This window comes from Podarcis muralis, chromosome 13 (assembly GCF_964188315.1).
Source record: "Podarcis muralis chromosome 13, rPodMur119.hap1.1, whole genome shotgun sequence".
NCBI lineage: Eukaryota > Metazoa > Chordata > Lepidosauria > Squamata > Lacertidae > Podarcis > Podarcis muralis.
In genome coordinates, this window is record NC_135667.1 from 38,038,179 (window position 1) to 38,056,016 (window position 17,838).

General features: G+C 51.9%; 1 protein-coding gene across 5 annotated transcripts in view; it reads right to left on the minus strand.

Moving 5' to 3' along the window:
- SYT3 (synaptotagmin 3) overlaps nt 1-17,838 on the minus strand; it is a 65,036-nt gene that overhangs the window by 24,052 nt on the left and 23,146 nt on the right. For all 5 annotated transcript variants that reach the window (XM_028702170.2, XM_077917424.1, XM_077917423.1 and 2 more), the window contains exons 3-5: nt 17,473-17,613; nt 14,854-15,235; nt 10,517-11,069 (exon numbers count right to left, since the gene is read on the minus strand). In XM_028702170.2, coding sequence (XP_028558003.1) covers nt 10,517-11,069; nt 14,854-15,235; nt 17,473-17,608 — 1,071 coding nt within the window. In that variant the 5' untranslated portion in view covers nt 17,609-17,613. The remainder of the gene's footprint in view (nt 1-10,516; nt 11,070-14,853; nt 15,236-17,472; nt 17,614-17,838) is intronic.

Consider the following 17,838-nt stretch of genomic DNA (forward strand, 5'->3'; position numbering starts at 1 on the left):
CAGAGGCAAGGGCAAGGGAGGAAACAGAGAGCGAAGGGGAGGAGGCAGAAGAAAGGATGAGCGATGACGACGACCCGAGATCTCCGAGTCTCTCCAGTGAGTCGGAGGATTCACAGAAAGGAGCACCAGTGGCCAAGGCAAGGGGGGAGTTTAGGGGGGCACCCCAGGGAGATAGAGCCAGAGGGGAATCAGAGGAGAGCAGTTGGAGATCGGGTCCAGCGTCACCGCCAGAGAGCAGGGAAGAGGAAAGGAGCCAGGGGGCAAGCGCTGGCAGCTCACAGCAGGAGGGAGGGCACGAGTCAGGGGTGGCCACACCTCCATCTGGGAGCGAAGAAACGGTTAGACGGAAGGTGGAAGGTTGGGCGCGCGCGCCAAGTTCAAATGCACAGGAAGGAGGCGCAGTAGGCAGCCCGGAAAGAGAGCCGGGTCCTAAAGCCCGGCGCAAGGAGACAGGAGAGTCCGGGGGGTCAGCGTCCGAAGAGTCCCGGAGGGAAGAGACCCAGGGGGGCAGAGGGACCCAGAGAAGAACAGTCAGGCGGAAAAGGTGGAGCAGGGCTAGGATATTGAGTTGGTGTACGAGGGGCGGAGATTCAGACGGAGCTTCGCCGATCTAGCTACTAGACGTAGGGTTGCACGCAGCAGCTTGAGAATGGAAACTGTAACTCAATAAAGACTTTTACTTAATGACCGTTGGCTAGCGTGATCCTCTGTGAGCTAGGATCTTGAAGCAACCCTGACAGTAAGCTCCGTCTCCTGTATTGTGGGCATCTACAGCCTCGAGGAGAGGAGAGAAGCAGGTGCCTACTAGTGAGCTCACGAACGGCAGCCGACATGACGGCTGAACAGCAGATAGCGGAACTCAGAGAAGCAGTGTCACAGCTGAATGCCGAGGCTCTCGCATCCAGGAAGAGAGAGGAGGACGCAGCTGCCGCCTACAGGGATCTCCAGGTCAGGTTGGAAGTGCTTACGAAGCAAGGGCAACAGACACCCAAACCAGAGGGGATTGGGTTGGGGAGACGCACAGGCGGTCTGGTCTCTCACTTCGATGGGAACCTGCAACAGTATCCCAATTTTAAAGCAGACGTACTGTGTGCACTGCAACTGCTGAGTAAAGATTTTAGAGATGAGCAAGAGAAAGTGGGGTTCATCATGTCTTATTTGCATGGGGATGCCAGAGCATGGCTGCGCAATTTATGGAGGGATAACGATCCGGCGCTTCAAAATGCGAATGCCTTTATTAAAGCGATGGATGCGTGTTTTTTATCAAGCATTGACGTGGATCTTGCTCGGCAACAGATTCATGGACTGAAGCAGGGAAGGGCCAGCGTACGGCAGTACCATGCCCGCTTTTTCGCCTTGGCCAGTGCCCTAGAATGGGACAGAGATGCGACCCCTGTAAGAGACCTTTTCTGGGAGGGACTAAACAGCTCTGTAAAAGATGAGATTGCGAGGGGGGAGAGACCCCGGACCACCCAGGAGGTCGTGCAGAGGGCGCTGGCAGTGGGGGTACGGCTGGAAGGACGTCCGTGGAGCAGGGACGAAGGGCGTGGAGGGCGCGAACCAGCCAGGGGCTCCTCCTTCTTTCCCAGAGAAGCAGCACGTACGCAATCCACGCCTCCGCCAGGGGGAGGAGCTGAACCGATGGAGGTTGGAGGTGCCAGGGCTCAGTCAGCAACCAGAGCCCTAGCACCAGCAGCAGTGAAAGCGAAGCCTCCTAGAGGGAACAGGAAGTGTTACGTCTGTGAGGAGCCAGGGCATATGGCGAAAGAGTGTCCCCAGAGGCTCCACAAGCTCACTGCAGCCTCAGCAATGGCGACTGCAGCAACGCAGCAAGGAGAACCACAGCAGGGAAACGACGCTGTCTGGCTGGAGGAAGAGGCACTGGGGCCCAGCCAGACGTATTAATGATGCAGTCCCCAGAGATTTTACAGCCCGTGAACCCCCTCCCGCCCAAACCAGTGGTGAGGCTCACCGCGTCGCTCCAGCTGCCCAATGGCATCACCATGGACGTGCCAATCACCATTGACTCAGGCAGCAATGCGGACTTTATGGGGCAGGACTTCGTCAACCAGCATGCTATACAGCTGCTGCCGGCCACACTGCCCCTGCAGGTGGTCACGGTGGATGGCAGGGAGCTGCTAGGAGGGCAAGTGGTGCAGCAGACGCCACCGATGGTGATGCGACTTGGGAATCACCAAGAAATCATCAGCTTCAACGTCACTCAATTGTCGGACACGCCCATTGTGTTGGGCATGAGTTGGCTGGACAAACACAGCCCAACGCTGGCTTGGTACCAGAGGCAGCTGACCTTCGGCTCTTCCTTTTGTGCTGAACACTGCATCGTGCCCAGGCAGGAAGGAGAGGAAGAAGAGTCACAGCTACTGCTAGGCACGCTGCAAGCGATTCCCCACAAGTACGCAGAATTTTTGGAAGTTTTCTGCGAGAAGGAGGCAGACAGGCTACCCCCTCACAGGCCATATGACTGCAAGATTGACCTGCTGCCAGGGGCGGCGCTGCCTAAGGGGAGACTGTATTCCATGTCAGAGGACGAGCTGCAAGAACTCAAGGAGTTCATAGATCATAATTTGGAGCGCGGTTTCATCCGAGAGTCCAAGGCGGTGGGAGGCAGCCCGGTGTTCTTCGTTAAGAAGCGGGATACGCCCCAAAAGAGGCTCGTAGTGGATTACAGGACCTTGAACAGTGTGACTAAGCCGTCGGACTTCCCCATGCCCCGAATTGACGACCTCCTCGCAAAGGTGCGGAAGGGCAGAGTGTTCACCAAATTGGATCTGCGAGGTGCGTACAACCTCATTCGCATGCGGGAGGGAGACGAGTGGAAAACAGCCATGTTCACGCCACTGGGGACCTACGAATATAGAGTTATGCCTTTTGGATTGCAAATGGCTCCCACGTTTTTCAAGCATTCATGCATCACGTGTTGGCGGGACTTCTCTACAAGACGTGCGTCTGTTTCTTAGATGACATCCTGATCTTTTCGGAGTCGCAACAGGAGCATGACAAACACGTCAAGGAAGTACTGAACAGGCTGAAGCACCATAGGCTCTACGCCAAGCTGGAGAAGTGCCAATTTGACGTGACGGAGGTGGATTTTCTGGGCTACAAGCTGTCTGACAAGGGGCTCGCCATGGACAGCGCCAAGGTTCGAGCGGTGTTGGATTGGAAGAGCCCGCGCAACCGGAAGGAGGTCCAACGGTTTGTCGGCTTTGCGAACTTCTATCGCAAGTTTATCAAGGGCTTCGCTATGCAGACGGCGGCCATCACTGACACGCTTAGCTCCAAGAAAAAGAAGTTCATTTGGACAGAGCAGGCGGAACAGTCCTTTCAGGCACTCAAGCGTCTCTTCGCGTCGGAAGAGCAGCTGCTTCATGTCAACCCCAGCAAGCCGATGAGGGTGGAGACCGACGCCTCGGACAGAGCCGTGGGGGCGGTCCTGCTGCAGAAAGACCCGCAGGGGGTGTGGCGACCGGGAGCGTTTTACTCCAGGAAGCTCAGCAAGTCCGAGCAGAACTACACCATATGGGACAGGGAGTTGCTGGCCATTCATGCAGCGTTCAAGGCGTGGAGGCACTTTCTGATCGGCGCCAAGCACACGGTGCAGGTTTGCACGGACCACAAGAACCTAGAGCACTGGCGCACGGCACAGTTCCTGAACCAGAGGCAGATACGTTGGGCTGAGTTCTTTGCGAACTTCGACTTCCGAATAGAGTATGTCCCGGGGGACACCAACATCATGGCGGACGCTCTCTCCCGCAAGCCACAGTATCTGGAGGAAGCAACGCCAGCGGCCGCCATGCACATCTTCGCACCAACAGTGTGGGCGTGCGCCGCGGCAACCGTGGATCTGGAGGCGGTGCGACGAGCGTTGCAAGGGGACTCCTTCGCGCAAGCAAAGATCTCAGAGGTGCAAAGGGACAAAGCAGCGGCCGACGGTTTCCAGCTAAGAGATGGATTGCTCATCCGTAAAGGGGCCATCTACGTGCCGGGAGACGAACTTCGCGCCAAGGTGCTGCAGCAGCTGCACGACGCGCCCACTGCAGGGCACTTCGGCAAGGAGAAGACGGTGGAACTAGTAGCCAGGGATTTCTGGTGGCCTGGAATGAGAAGGGAGGTCGCGGACTACGTGGCGAGGTGTGACACCTGCCAGAGGGCGAAGCCAGTGCTTAGACCGCCGGCCGGACTGTTGGAACCGCTGCAAACTCCGGCCGAACCTTGGGAGAGGGTGGCCCTGGACTTTGTCACGGATCTGCCCAGCTCGAGGGGCAAGACGGCAGTGCTGGTGGTGGTGGACTTGTTCTCCAAGATGGCACATTTCATTCCGTGTGCGAAGGTGGCCACGGCGGAACAAACCGCCAAACTGTTCATAGACCACGTGTTCAGGGTTCACGGTCTGCCACGGTCTATTCTGTCCGACCGGGGGCGGCAGTTCATATCAAATTTCTGGCAGCGGCTGATGGGCTTCCTGAACGTCAAGATCAACCTGGCGTCGGCGAGACACCCGCAAACCAACGGGCAAGCAGAACGGGTCAATGCCATCATGCAGCAGTACTTGAGGTGCTATGCAAATCAACAGCCTGCGACGTGGGTGGATTACCTGCCGCTCGCCGAGTTCGCTTACAACAACACGAAGCACGTGTCCACGGGGATCACACCGTTCTTCGCCAACAACGGGAGGCACCCCAGAACCTTCCCGGGACTGGAAAGGCTGGGGGAAGGGGAGCCGCAGACGGCAGATGCGTTCGCGTCGGAACTGCAGGAAGTCCACGATCAGCTGAGGCGCCACCTGGAGCTGGCCAAGCACGCATACAAGGTACAAGCGGACAAACGCAGAAGGGTTGGCGAAGAGCTACACGTGGGGGACTGGGTCTGGTTAGCAGCCCACGCAGTGCCGGCCAGGTCGTTGGCCAAGAAGAAACTAGGGCATAAGCAACTGGGGCCCTATCAAGTCGAAGAGCAGGTCAACCCGGTGGCCTTCAGGCTGGCGCTTCCGGAGGGTTCCAGAATGCATCCGGTATTCCACAGATCGGTGCTCACGCCCTACAAGGCACCGCACAGGTTTCAGGAACCCGGTACGGCGCAGAGTCCGGCCAGAGACAGAACAGGGCACGCAGGAGTGGCACAGAAGGAGCGCATCAACGAAGTCACAGAGATTTTGGATTCCAGATGGGGGGAAGAAGGGGTAGAATACCTTCTCGCCAGGGAGGGCACCCCGGCCAGTGCGAACAGTTGGGTGCCGGACTACGCCTTGGACGAACCTCTGCTCAAAGACGAGTTTCATGCCCTCTTCCCACATAGACCGATGCCAGCAGACTTTTTCGACGACTGGCTTTTCACACCCACGCTTTCGGGCAGCACGTTCCGGGGGTTCGACTCTGACGAGGACCCGATACGAGACGTCCGTTCCCCGGAGGGGTCGCCCTCGGGATCTGCCTCAGAACCCTCGTATTGGTGGGACGACAAACCAGAGGAACAGTGGCGCAGGAAGTGGCAAGAAGGTCCAGGCCGAGCAACGCCGCCTGGAGGAAGCGAGGGAGAGACGGACATGGACATTTTCGGGGACGATCCAGGTTTCGAGCACGGCGGCACAGAGATGGAAGCAGAGGTGACCGTCGTCGACGAGAGAAGGGAGGAAGAACCGGAAGACTTCGGAGGGAGGCCCGCTACGGGAACCGAACGGTACCCGACATTCGTCTCCTTGACGCAGCAGCACCCAGCTCCAGCACCGGAAGGAGGGGAAGGGGGAGTGGGGGGCTTCGAGGGGGGGATGGATGTCAGGGGTTCAGGAGCAGAGGCAAGGGCAAGGGAGGAAACAGAGAGCGAAGGGGAGGAGGCAGAAGAAAGGATGAGCGATGACGACGACCCGAGATCTCCGAGTCTCTCCAGTGAGTCGGAGGATTCACAGAAAGGAGCACCAGTGGCCAAGGCAAGGGGGGAGTTTAGGGGGGCACCCCAGGGAGATAGAGCCAGAGGGGAATCAGAGGAGAGCAGTTGGAGATCGGGTCCAGCGTCACCGCCAGAGAGCAGGGAAGAGGAAAGGAGCCAGGGGGCAAGCGCTGGCAGCTCACAGCAGGAGGGAGGGCACGAGTCAGGGGTGGCCACACCTCCATCTGGGAGCGAAGAAACGGTTAGACGGAAGGTGGAAGGTTGGGCGCGCGCGCCAAGTTCAAATGCACAGGAAGGAGGCGCAGTAGGCAGCCCGGAAAGAGAGCCGGGTCCTAAAGCCCGGCGCAAGGAGACAGGAGAGTCCGGGGGGTCAGCGTCCGAAGAGTCCCGGAGGGAAGAGACCCAGGGGGGCAGAGGGACCCAGAGAAGAACAGTCAGGCGGAAAAGGTGGAGCAGGGCTAGGATATTGAGTTGGTGTACGAGGGGCGGAGATTCAGACGGAGCTTCGCCGATCTAGCTACTAGACGTAGGGTTGCACGCAGCAGCTTGAGAATGGAAACTGTAACTCAATAAAGACTTTTACTTAATGACCGTTGGCTAGCGTGATCCTCTGTGAGCTAGGATCTTGAAGCAACCCTGACAGATATGCTTGAAAAGATAATTTTTTGAAGATGGTAATAAAAATTCCAAATTGCTGGCGAGAGCTGTACCGTCAAAAAAAGTAAAGAATTCAATTAGCCTAATAAAAGATAAAACGGGTAATATTCACAATCAGATGGAAGATAAGTTGAGAGTATTTAAGGAGTTTTACCAAGAGTTATATTCGGCAGGTAACATATTCTATGGGGAAGATGAAAGAATATATCGAGACACACTGGAAGATAAAGCTAGAAAGCAGGGATAGAGAGGCTATGGAACAGCCAATTTCAGGAAAAGAAAGCGAGGAAGCTATAGGGAAACTAAAAGGGGGAGAAGCCCCAGGAGCAGATGAATTGGGAACGGAATTTTAGAAGGTATTTTTAAAGATATTGGTTCCTAAATTAAAAGCATTATATAATTCAGTAATAGAGGGTGAGGGATCCCTCCACTGTGGGAACCATCAATAATTATCTTAGTTCCAAAACCAGGAAAAGATTTGAAGGACCCTGGATCATATAGGCCGATTTCCCTAATAAATCAAGATGCTAAAATATTGGCCACAATAATTTTATGTATAAATATATAAATAAAAACCAATGTGGCTTTGTAGCAGGAAGACACAGGTGTCTAGCTTAATAGGAAGAGTGCTGAATAAAATAGATATAATAAGAAATAAACTGAAAGCTGGTATAGTAGCATTGGATATTTTTAAGGCTTTTGACTGTGTCGAATGGCTGGCATTAAAATTGATTATACTCGTCACAAGCCTGGAGCTAGACTTGATGATCTGATAACGTTAATAGTCTATACTTGGACTTTGTTAACTCGTGTGCAACTACTCATTCTACGTACCTATTTTATAAATTGTTTCTCATCTTCTAATTTTTGTTTGTTCTCTCTGTTTTATATACGTTATCAAATGAAATGAAACTTAAAACTTTACCCAAATAAATAAATAACCAGCTGACAACCCCTTCTCCTTTTCAACAGCTGAGCTGCAAGGATGGGTTCGCAGCGCTGTACTAGGCACATTTTCAGAAGTGGGGAGCCTACGGAGTATGGGGTTTATTCGTCAGTCCTCCATACTCAAGAGTGAACTGGGTACTGGCTCTGAACAGTGGCTAAGAGCAGGGCTTGTGAGCCAAAAACGCTCAGCAAAAAACTCGCCTCAGCCACAAATTTACCAGGGATGCCTCTTTTCTTGTAGACCCCATGTATGATACTATTAGCGGGTAATACTGCACTTACGAACTGGTGCCTGCCAGTCATACGAGGGCTATGCTGAAATTTTGCAGGATTCCTGTTTCATTGAGAGACATGGTGTCAGGGGCTCAGGAGCAGAGGCGCAGGGGAGAGAGGAAATGGAGAGCGAAGGGGAAGAATCTGAGGGCAGCGGAGGGCAGAATGACAGTGACCCGAGAGATTCCATGAGCCTCTCCAGTGAATCAGAAGATTCCCAGAAGGGGGCACCGATGGCCAGGGCAAGGGGGGTCCCAGGGGGGACACACCAGAAGCAGGGGACCAGCGGAGACTCCCAGAGCAGTAGCTGGAAATCAGGGCCAGCTTCCCCACCGGAGCGTAGTGGGGGGGAAGAGTCCCATAGGTCAGAGTCAGCGTCTCCTCCAGCAAGCAGCGACAGGAGCAGTATAACGGTCAGAAGGAAGGTGGCAGGCTGGGCGCGCGCGCCCAGTTCAAATGTACAGGGGCGCGGGACAGCAGAAAGCCCGGATTGGGAACCAGGTCCTAAAGCCCGCCGGAGGGAGGGGGAAGACTCGGGGGAGTCAGCGTCAGAAGAGTCTAGAAAGGGGAAAACCCCGGCGGACAGGCGGACCCAGAGGAAGAGGGAGCAGAGAAAGAGGTGGAGCAAGGCTAGGGTCTTAAACTGGTGTCTGGGGGGAGGAGACTCAGACGGAGCTTCGGCGGTCTAGGGTTTAAGACGTAGAGCTGCGCGCCGTGGCTGTAAATGAGAAACTGAACTTCAATAAAGACTATTTAATATAACAACGGACTGGCGTTGGTCCTCTGTGAGCTGGGACCTGGGGCAGCTCTGACACATGGCATTTCAGGGCTAGCAGCGTTGGCTCGCTGCTTGCCATGAAATCAACCGGTCTCCCTTCGCCAAGAGAGGAGGAGAGACTCTTTTAAGGTGGCAGTTTCTCCTTAATAAGGAGAAGGGAGCTTCACCTTTCTCGGGAAGAGTGATGACGTACTGCAGCCAGTCAGATTTGTCTATGTAAATTGAATGAATGAATAAATAAATAAATGAATAATCAGTCAATCTCATTACAGTCAAGCAAAGCCAAATCAGACTGAGGGCAATGCTTCCTACATCACATTTGGAGGTGAAACTTGGTAATTTTGGACCCTGAATGTAATGGACGTACAGGGGCATTGGATTGAGCCATATGTATTATCTCTGTCGCTTCAGTTGGGAAGGACACAATTAAAATTTCTCTTCTCCCCCGCCTCCAAGGAACAGAAAGAGAGAGAACCCAGCTTGCCAACTCTGATTAAAGAAGGGAAAAAATACCCTCAGCATGTGTAGTTTCACATTTTATAACTCATTTTCAATCACAGCACCATTATTGCTACAGGCTAGATGTGTTCACTAGAGTATAAGCACGGACATTTTGCGCCAGAAAAAAAAAGAAAAGAAAAGAGGATAATACGTTTTGAAAGTAAAAATAATAAACTGAGCATCTGTAATCGTGTGTGTGCCAAGCTGGCTGTCCCCCAACTATAAAACATTTAATGAAATTAAAAGGAAGAGAGAAAGAAGGCTATAATAGCGACCAGCCCCAGCGGGATGGCCACAGACCTGTTTGCTGCAAGCCACAGCTTTTGCCATGTTCTGAGTGATTACTAAGTGGGACCCTGGACTTGGGCCCTGCATTCCAGTCTCAGCTGCCCTAATGATCATCGGAAGCAATTTGCCAGCAGGTGGGTTCACTGTTGCTTACCAAGACACAGGATGAGGCAGAAGGAAGATTGGCGCACTGCAAATGCACCAGTGGAACAAATCTGGTGCTCTCCGGGTGCGTTTCCACTAGAGTTGGGTGATAATCTGGTTTTCAACTTAATGGTGTATCACCAGCTAAACATCGCAATATACTGATATACAGTGGTACCTCGGGTTACAGACGCTTCAGGTTACAGACTCCACTAACCCAGAAATAGTACCTCGGGTTAAGAACTTTGCTTCAGGATGAGAACAGAAATCCTGCAGCGGCGGCGGGAGGCCCCATTAGCTAAAGTGGTCTCCAGGTTAAGAACAGTTTCAGGTTAAGAATGGACCTTCAGAATGAATCAAGTTCTTAACCTGAAGGACCACTTTAGCTAATGGGGCCTCCTGCTGCCGCTGCGCCACTGGTCCACAATTTCTGTTCTCATCCTGAAGCAAAGTTCTTGACCCGAGGTAATATTTCTGGGTTAGCGGAGTCTGTAACCTGAAGCATCTGTAACCTGAAGCGTCTGTAACCTGAGGTACCACTGTACTGTATCACAATATCTGAAATAAGGATGGAACTATGTGGAGGCATTGGCTGGCTTCACAGATTTTCCCGCATTGTGATTTTTTTGCATAGCACGCACGCATGCACACACACACACCATTATTTGCAACATATTGCCAGGTCAAAAATTATGGACTTCAAACCAGTTTTGGACAATATATCACCCAGCCCTAACACACATCCTGATGCAGGATATATTGCCAGGTCAGAAACTAGGAAACCACTCTCACGATATGGACTTCAAACCAGTTTTGGACGATATATGTGCCAGCCCTAGCTTACACCAAGGAGCAGAAATATGGGGAGGCACAGAGGGCGTGCCTTGCATGCGCACCGCTGCCCCTCATTTTAACCCTTGTGTTTTAAATCATGCACCTGAAGAGGGCTAGATTTGGGCACGCGCTGTCGTTTTGAGGAGGTGCCCACCCCCCACATCCCCGCCCCAGGTTTATTACCCCGCTCACCGAATGTCCCTCCATGATGTCCCTCCAGAGGGGCGCGTCGTTGTCCCTCTCGGCGATCTCCAGCAGATTGTCGAGCACCACTTGGCCAATGAGGTCGTGGCGGGAGAAGCGGTCGAAATCGTAGATGCTGAAGTGGAGCTTGCGCGAAGGCAGTTCGGCAAAGGGGACGTTGAAGTTAAAAGTCTCGTTGAAAATGGGGTTCAGCGTCTTGCGGTGCACCTTGGTCTGGAACTTCTTCTTGCGGTCGGGCAGCAGGTACATTTTCACGTAGGGGTCGGAGAAGCCGTTGGCGTCTTTGGCGGGCAGGTCCAAGGCCCGCAGAATCCTCACCACCAGCTGCTCGGTGCCGTAGGCGTAGCGCAGGGCAAAGCTGATCCGCCCACAGCTGGCGGCCTCGCCTTTCTTGGAGTCCGACTCGCCCGAGCGCTGCTTGTATAACTCGGGCTTTATCTGCCCAATGCTAGTCACTTGTTCCACCTTCTCTTCCCCTACGTGGACCCCGGTGTCCGGGCTGCTCAACTGCTGTGTCACGGGGCGCGGCAGCGTATTGTACCTGGGGAGAAAGGGGGGGGGGGGGGACAGCGGCTTGCGTGACCGTATAGATTAGTCACCACAGGCAGATTCACTGGACAAATGGAGAATCTTCTGGGCCAAATTCAACTAAGGGGTCCTGCAAATGGAAGCCGGTGAAAAGACTTCCACTAGTGAAATAGGGTTCTGTTAAGTTGTGGGTGAACATATCAGACGGCACAGCGATTCTTCAACAGCTCTTGTTTATTCACCGGCCAGAACAGAACTGAACTGAAGGGTTCAGCCAGCCTGCTTAAATAGAGCTCCACTAGAACGCAACAGTAACCATTTTCTGTAACTATCCAATCACTGAACGTCACTTTCGATCCCTTATTTGCATATGTGGACCTGAGTGAAAACTATCTACAGTATCCCCCTGCTGGCCCAGGGTGAGAACTTCAGTACATAACAGGTTCCCTCCTCCTCCTGCCACACCCCCAAATCACCTCTGCGAGGGTCAAGAGAAATTCCGACAGGCAGGCGTGAGGAGAGGGGACACTGTTCCATCAAGCAAGTATACCTGAAGGAGTGTCTCCACCCCCATCGTTCAGCCCGGACACCAAGGTCTAGCTCCGAGGGCCTTCTGGCGGTTCCCTCACTGCGAGAAGTGAGGTTACAGGGAACCAGGGAGAGAGGCCTTCTCGGTGGTGGTGCCCACCCTGTGGAACGCCCTCCCATCAGATGTCAAGGAAATAAACAACTATCTTTTAGAAGACATCTGAAGGCAGCCCTGTTTAGGGAAGTTTTTAAATGTTTGATGTTTTATCGTGTTTTTAATATTCTGCTGGGAGCCGCCCAGAGTGGCTGGGGAAACCCAGTGAGATGGACAGGGTATAAATATTATTATTATTATTATTATTATTATTATTATTATTCAAAATGCTTGTGCTTATGGAGGAATCTCCTCAACACTAAGTTGAATTCTGCCCTTGGCCAGGGAAGAAAAGCATCTGAGGAGAGAGATAGAGTGACTCCTCATTTTAGAGATTTTTTTGATTTGGTCATAATTTTTTTTAATGATTTTCATCCAATTTAACAAATTCAATTGCGTTTCATACAGTATTCCCTTATCATTTTGACACCCCATGCTTATTTCCATGCTGTTTCTGTTCCAAGTCCTTTTATCCACTGCCTTAAATAGAATACTTATTTCTATAATATATACCCTACATCGCATTCCTTTATCGTTCCTTTGCTTATATTTCTGGACCTGCCTGTGATTTCATTTGACATTAACAATTTCTCAGATAGTCCAAAAAGATTTTAAAAGCAGCTGGTCTAGACTCCAGACACCTGGAAACACTATTTATTTTCGTTGTCCTCATAACAGCCTTGTGGGTTGTCCCTACAATTTTCATTTTAGGGTTGAGGCGCAACGCCAAGGAATAAGAGCATGAGAAGAACCTGCTGAATCAAGCCAGAGGCCCATTGTAGTCCAACACCCTGTTCTCACAGTAGCCAGCCAGATACCTGTGGGAAGCCCGAAAGCAAAGCCCGAAACTTGAGCACAAGAGCACTCTCCCCTCTTGTGATTTCTAGCAACTGGAATTCACAACTGGAATCTGCCTAATCCTCTTTTAAAGCTACCCGGGTTGGCGGCCATCACCGCCTCTTGTGGCAGTGAGTTCCACAGTTTCTGTGCCACATGACAACTTTTCCAAAGAGTTCACAATGGAGGCAACACTTGAATCCTACTTGCCACACCATTCATTGCCCGTTGAGCCTTGACTGTTGAATTTATGCCCCAAATCTGTTGGCAATTTAAGGTGGGTTTTCCCCTTTAAAAAACCCCCAGTGTTCTTAGATAGCTGTTCAATGTGCAACTGCTTCGGGTGTTTTCCTGGTCAAGGGAAGGAAGAGCCTGGGCCTTAGTTAAGGGGTCAGTTACAATTCAACACACCAGGCCTCCCAGGTTCATGTCTTCAATGCATACATCACCCACCCTGGACCAGAAGGTCCCAGGGAAGGTTACACAGTAATAAACAATAAGAAACACAGTACAGGAAACAATCAAACCAACTAAAAACAACAGCACAAAACAAAAGAAAATCAGTAAGATGAACAAAGATTCCCAAATGCTTAGGTTAAAAAACGTGCCCCTTCTTTGCAAGCCATTCAAATATATGCAGAGTTGGTGCCACCTAAAAAGGTAAAGGTAAAGGGACCCCTGACCATTAGGTCCAGTCGTGGCCGACTCTGGGGTTGCGGCGCTCATCTCGCTTTATTGGTCGAGCGAGACGGCGTACAGCTTCCGGGTCATGTGCCCAGCATAACTAAGCCGCTTCTGGTGAACCAGAGCAGCGCAGGGAAATACCGTTTACCTTCCCGCCGGAGCGGTACCTATTTATCTACTTGCACTTTGACGTGCTTTCGAACTGCTAGGTTGGCAGGAGCTGGGACCGAGCAACGGGAGCTCACCCCGTCGCGGGGATTCGAACCGCCAACCTTCTGATCAGAAAGTCCTAGGCTCTGTGGTTTAACCCACAGTGCCACCTGCGTCTAAAAAGGTAGGGAGCCCCAAAGTCTGAGGTTTTCCCAGATTTTGTATCCAACTCTGCCGAACAGATCAGATCCCCTCAAATACATATCCCCACATCTTGCTTGGGGCCACCACTGATAATGCCTTCGTCCTACAACTCCCAGCATCCCTAGCTGTTGGCCATACTGCTGAGTCGGATGGGAGTTGGCACCCAGCTTCTGTAGGGCTGCCCCTGCTCTCAGGCACTATGGGGAATTAAAATGGCGGCTGCCAGAGTCAGAGTGCTGTCCCCGATCCTCAAGTAACCAATGCCGGAGAGAGCCTATACAAGAGCAATTCATTGGGCCCCTCAAACCTGGAGCTGTCCTTGCTTCATCATTAAGTGTTTGCTCTCCACAGAAATACCACACCCTGCCCATTTCTCCTCCACAACAACCTCCTGCAATGACAGGAGAACCATTTATTTCTTCAGCTACAAACTGTCTTCCCAAATGGCTTGCAGTGACTTAAAACAAGGCTGTCTCTGCCCACAAACTAGAGGACATGACACAAAAGGGGGAAGGATGGAACAGGAAAATAGCACTTCACCTCTACTAGAACGATGATCATGTGTCAAGACTTTCTCCTGGGGTGTGAAATGGAGTTTTGCACACACAGGCAAACATTCCCCCTAGGACTCTTAGGATTCCAGGTTCAGTCACAGTCCATTGAACTCAATCACTTGAAGGATCAATATGACACTTGAACCCAGGAATTCCAGCGGAGAAACCCTCAACTGAGGTGATCACAACAGATGTCAACCCAGTGGATGGAGTGCTCACTGCAAAAGCATTTGGGCTGTTAGATTCCCCCCACCACCATAAAGAATATTAACATTCTGGAGCGTTCATACTGTTACCTTTCCCTCTAGCCAGTTCGTCTTCTGTAACCCGAGGGAAGTTCATTAGTCTTTGCTGATATTGTCTAAGGTTGCTTCAGTCTTTCCTATGTTTTTCACTAATTTGGTCTGCTCCTTAACCTTTCTTTCTTTCTTTGAAACAGTGGGGTGCTTTGCCAACTATGGGGTTTGAGGTGAGAGGCCCCATTTCCTCTGGATACAGAAAACGGGGGGGGGGGGGGGGGGCTGTTTTAATTGCTCTGATCGACAAGCTTATCTGAGGACTTGGTGCCATTTGCCTTGATAAGAACAGAATTTCACAGAAAAGTCCCAATAACTTCTTAAACCGTCCATCCCTCTTTCATCCTTATGCCCACCGCCCCCGGCGACCCTCCCACCTTCCCAACTCACCTGGGCGTGGGCGCCAAGCTTGCTACTTGCTGATGGGAGTGGGCGTTGGGCATGGTGCCTTCCTTGGTGCTGGTCTGGCCTTCCACGGGGAGGTCAGGGGAGGTCTGGCTGACCTTGAGATTGGCCTCAGGGTAGGAATCCATATCGAGGTAGGACCTTTCGGGCATCTCGGGACCCAGCTCCACCCGCTCGGCCAGGAGGTCCCCGAAAGGCGAATGGTGGAGGTGAGCATGGAGAGGGTGCTCCTTGCGTTGCGCCTGCGAAGAGGAGCCCTTGTCCCGCCAGGGGATCCAGCACAGCTTCCATGAGACGAAGAGGGAGACGCCCAGCAGCACGATCCCACAGAAGGTCACGATCACTGACAGGAGGCTGACCAGGATCTCTAGGGGAGAAAAGTGGAGGGGCAGATACCACGACGGGAGGTCAACGGCAGGGAGGTGGCTGCTGTAGGCACCTGGCATCTTGGTCGCCGGCCCAGGCGCGTCCCCTCTCCTCTGCTGGACACTGTCCCCTACCCTGCCCAGGACACCTGAACTATTATCGTCAACGGCCGCAGGCCAGGGGGCTCTGTGGGTCAGTGGCAGGGCCGCTTGTATGACTTGGTTGACACTGTCAAGCCAGCGCTGGCCTCATGCAGCACCCGTCTCCAGCACCCTCTGGGGCCTCGTCTACTCAGGGCGGAACAGCCCGGAACCTGGGCGATGTCACCAACTGCCAGTAGAGGCCTCGTGAATCTGATCCCTCCCGCACTGGCAGCCAAAAAGCAGGTAAACAAGAATAATTTTTACCAAGTAATTTTATTCAATACAGTGGTATCTCTGGTTAAGTACTTAATTCGTTCCGGAGGTCCGTCCTTAACCTGAAACTGTTCTTAACCTGAAGCACCACTTTAGCTAATGGAGTCTCCCGCTGCTGCCGCGCCGCCGGAGCACGATTTCTGTTCTCATCCTGAAGCAAAGTTCTTAACCCGAGGTACTATTTCTGGGTTAGCAGAGTCTGTAACCTGAAGCGTATGTAACCCGAGGTACAACTGTATTCACAGAGGGAATTCAGTCTCCCATAGATAGTGGCGTTGCTCTGAGTAAAGTCCCACCCCCACTGTCTCTCCTATTCTACGTCACCCCTGTGGCGGCTAATCTGAGTTTTCTGCCTTGGAGCTCTCTGTTCTACTACTCTCAAGGCTCACCTGGTTCTGGGGGGGTAGGGTTAGGAATGCTTCCCAAAGACCCTGAGTCTGTCAGCTGTCTCTCCCCTGGTGCTGTTGCTTCTTCCTGCTGTTCTTCTCCCAATATTCCCCAGCTTCTCCCCTCTGCAGCCTGTGAACTATCCCCTTCTGCAAACCACTGTTCTACATCTATACTGTCCTCTTCTTGGGAATGTTCAGGAAGAGGGGGGGACAGCAATCTCCACCTTTCCTCCTCAGTCCAGCCCCTGACACCCTGGCAGACAAATCCACATAGCCCCTAATGATATTGTGAACCGCCCTGAGATCTACGGATGAAGAGCATTATACAAATTTTAATAATAATAATAATAATAATAATAATAATAATAATATGCCTTTTCTGCAGGTTTTAATAGAAAAGGTGCTTTGGGGGCCACTTGTCTCGAAATCGAGATATGAATAGAATAAATCGTACATATTAGGAAACTCAGCTTGCCAAGGGTGGAGTCTTAGGCAGCTCAGTTGGCTAGAGTGTGGTAGGGATAATGCCAAGGTTGCAGGTTCGATCCCAGTATGGGACAACTGCATATTCCTGCATTACAGGGGTTTGGACCAGATGGTCCAATTCTATGAATCTAAGCACAAGAGGGAGGTATCATTGGGCTATGGGGAAACCCAACCCCCAAGCTGTGGAAATAGTAATGATGATAGTAATAAATTAGGGTGATGGGGGAGAGACCCAAAACAGTCTACTGAGGACTGAGCATGCTCAATGGCCACAGAGCCATCTGCTGAGGGAAGAAAACGGATGGAAGACAATGGAATGGAGTCCCCTGGAAAACAGAAATGGCTCACTAGCTGGCACCTTGAACAAAAGGTCTCTCTTGTATATCCAGCCTTCCAGATTTCTCCATTGCTAAAATATGCCAAGACTGCCTCCCATTAAATCCCACTCTTGCAAGAGACAGCCAGCTCAACCCGTGCCCTAATAAATACCCCAGCAACGAAAGTTTAAACAAAAAACTTCCAGAATTTTATTTTATTTTTAAAAATCAAATTGGAGGTAATTTGCATTTTTGCAGCAAGAGCTGACATGTTTACACTTCTCAATTCAAAGCATTTGTCCCCACCCCACCACCCGTGGGGGTTTTTTTTTGCTCCAGCAAAAGCAGTGAGGACTGGAAACTTGATTGTTTTAAAATACAATTGCCAGGATCCTACAGATCCTGTCAAGACTGCATCTTCACATTTGGTTGGTAAACGTGGACCAGCTGACACAATTTGCCTGAGTGCCAGCATCAACATTGAGAATCTGATATTACCCTAACAGTTCTTGTGCCTTCCCCCTCACCTTCATGGACTCCTGGCTGTGCCTAGGCCACGATTCTTCCTCCTGTTGAGATCCTTCCCCTAGATATGGGCCATATCCTCCCCTACTCCTCTAGGCTCCTCACCTGAGTTGATGGGACCCACGTGGCCTGTCAGTTCCTGACACTTCTCGCGTTCCTGGGCAGCGCATGTGTTGGAACACAGCACATGAAGAAGCTCCATTGCCCTGCGGTGTCTGTCTTCATCATAATCTCCCGACATGATGCCTGAAGACAGGACAGAAAACATATATTTAAGGAGGGAGGGGGGACAACCAAGGTCATGCAAGTCTTTGGGGCCACGGTTACCTCAGAACCGAAGTTCAATGTGGCTACTTTTCAGCGCGACACTGATTCCCAATGCTCACGGAAGTGGGTTCACAAGAGGCTACTGCCTATAAGGTCCTGGGTTCATTCCCCAGCGTCCCCTGGTAAACAAATCAGGTATGCAGG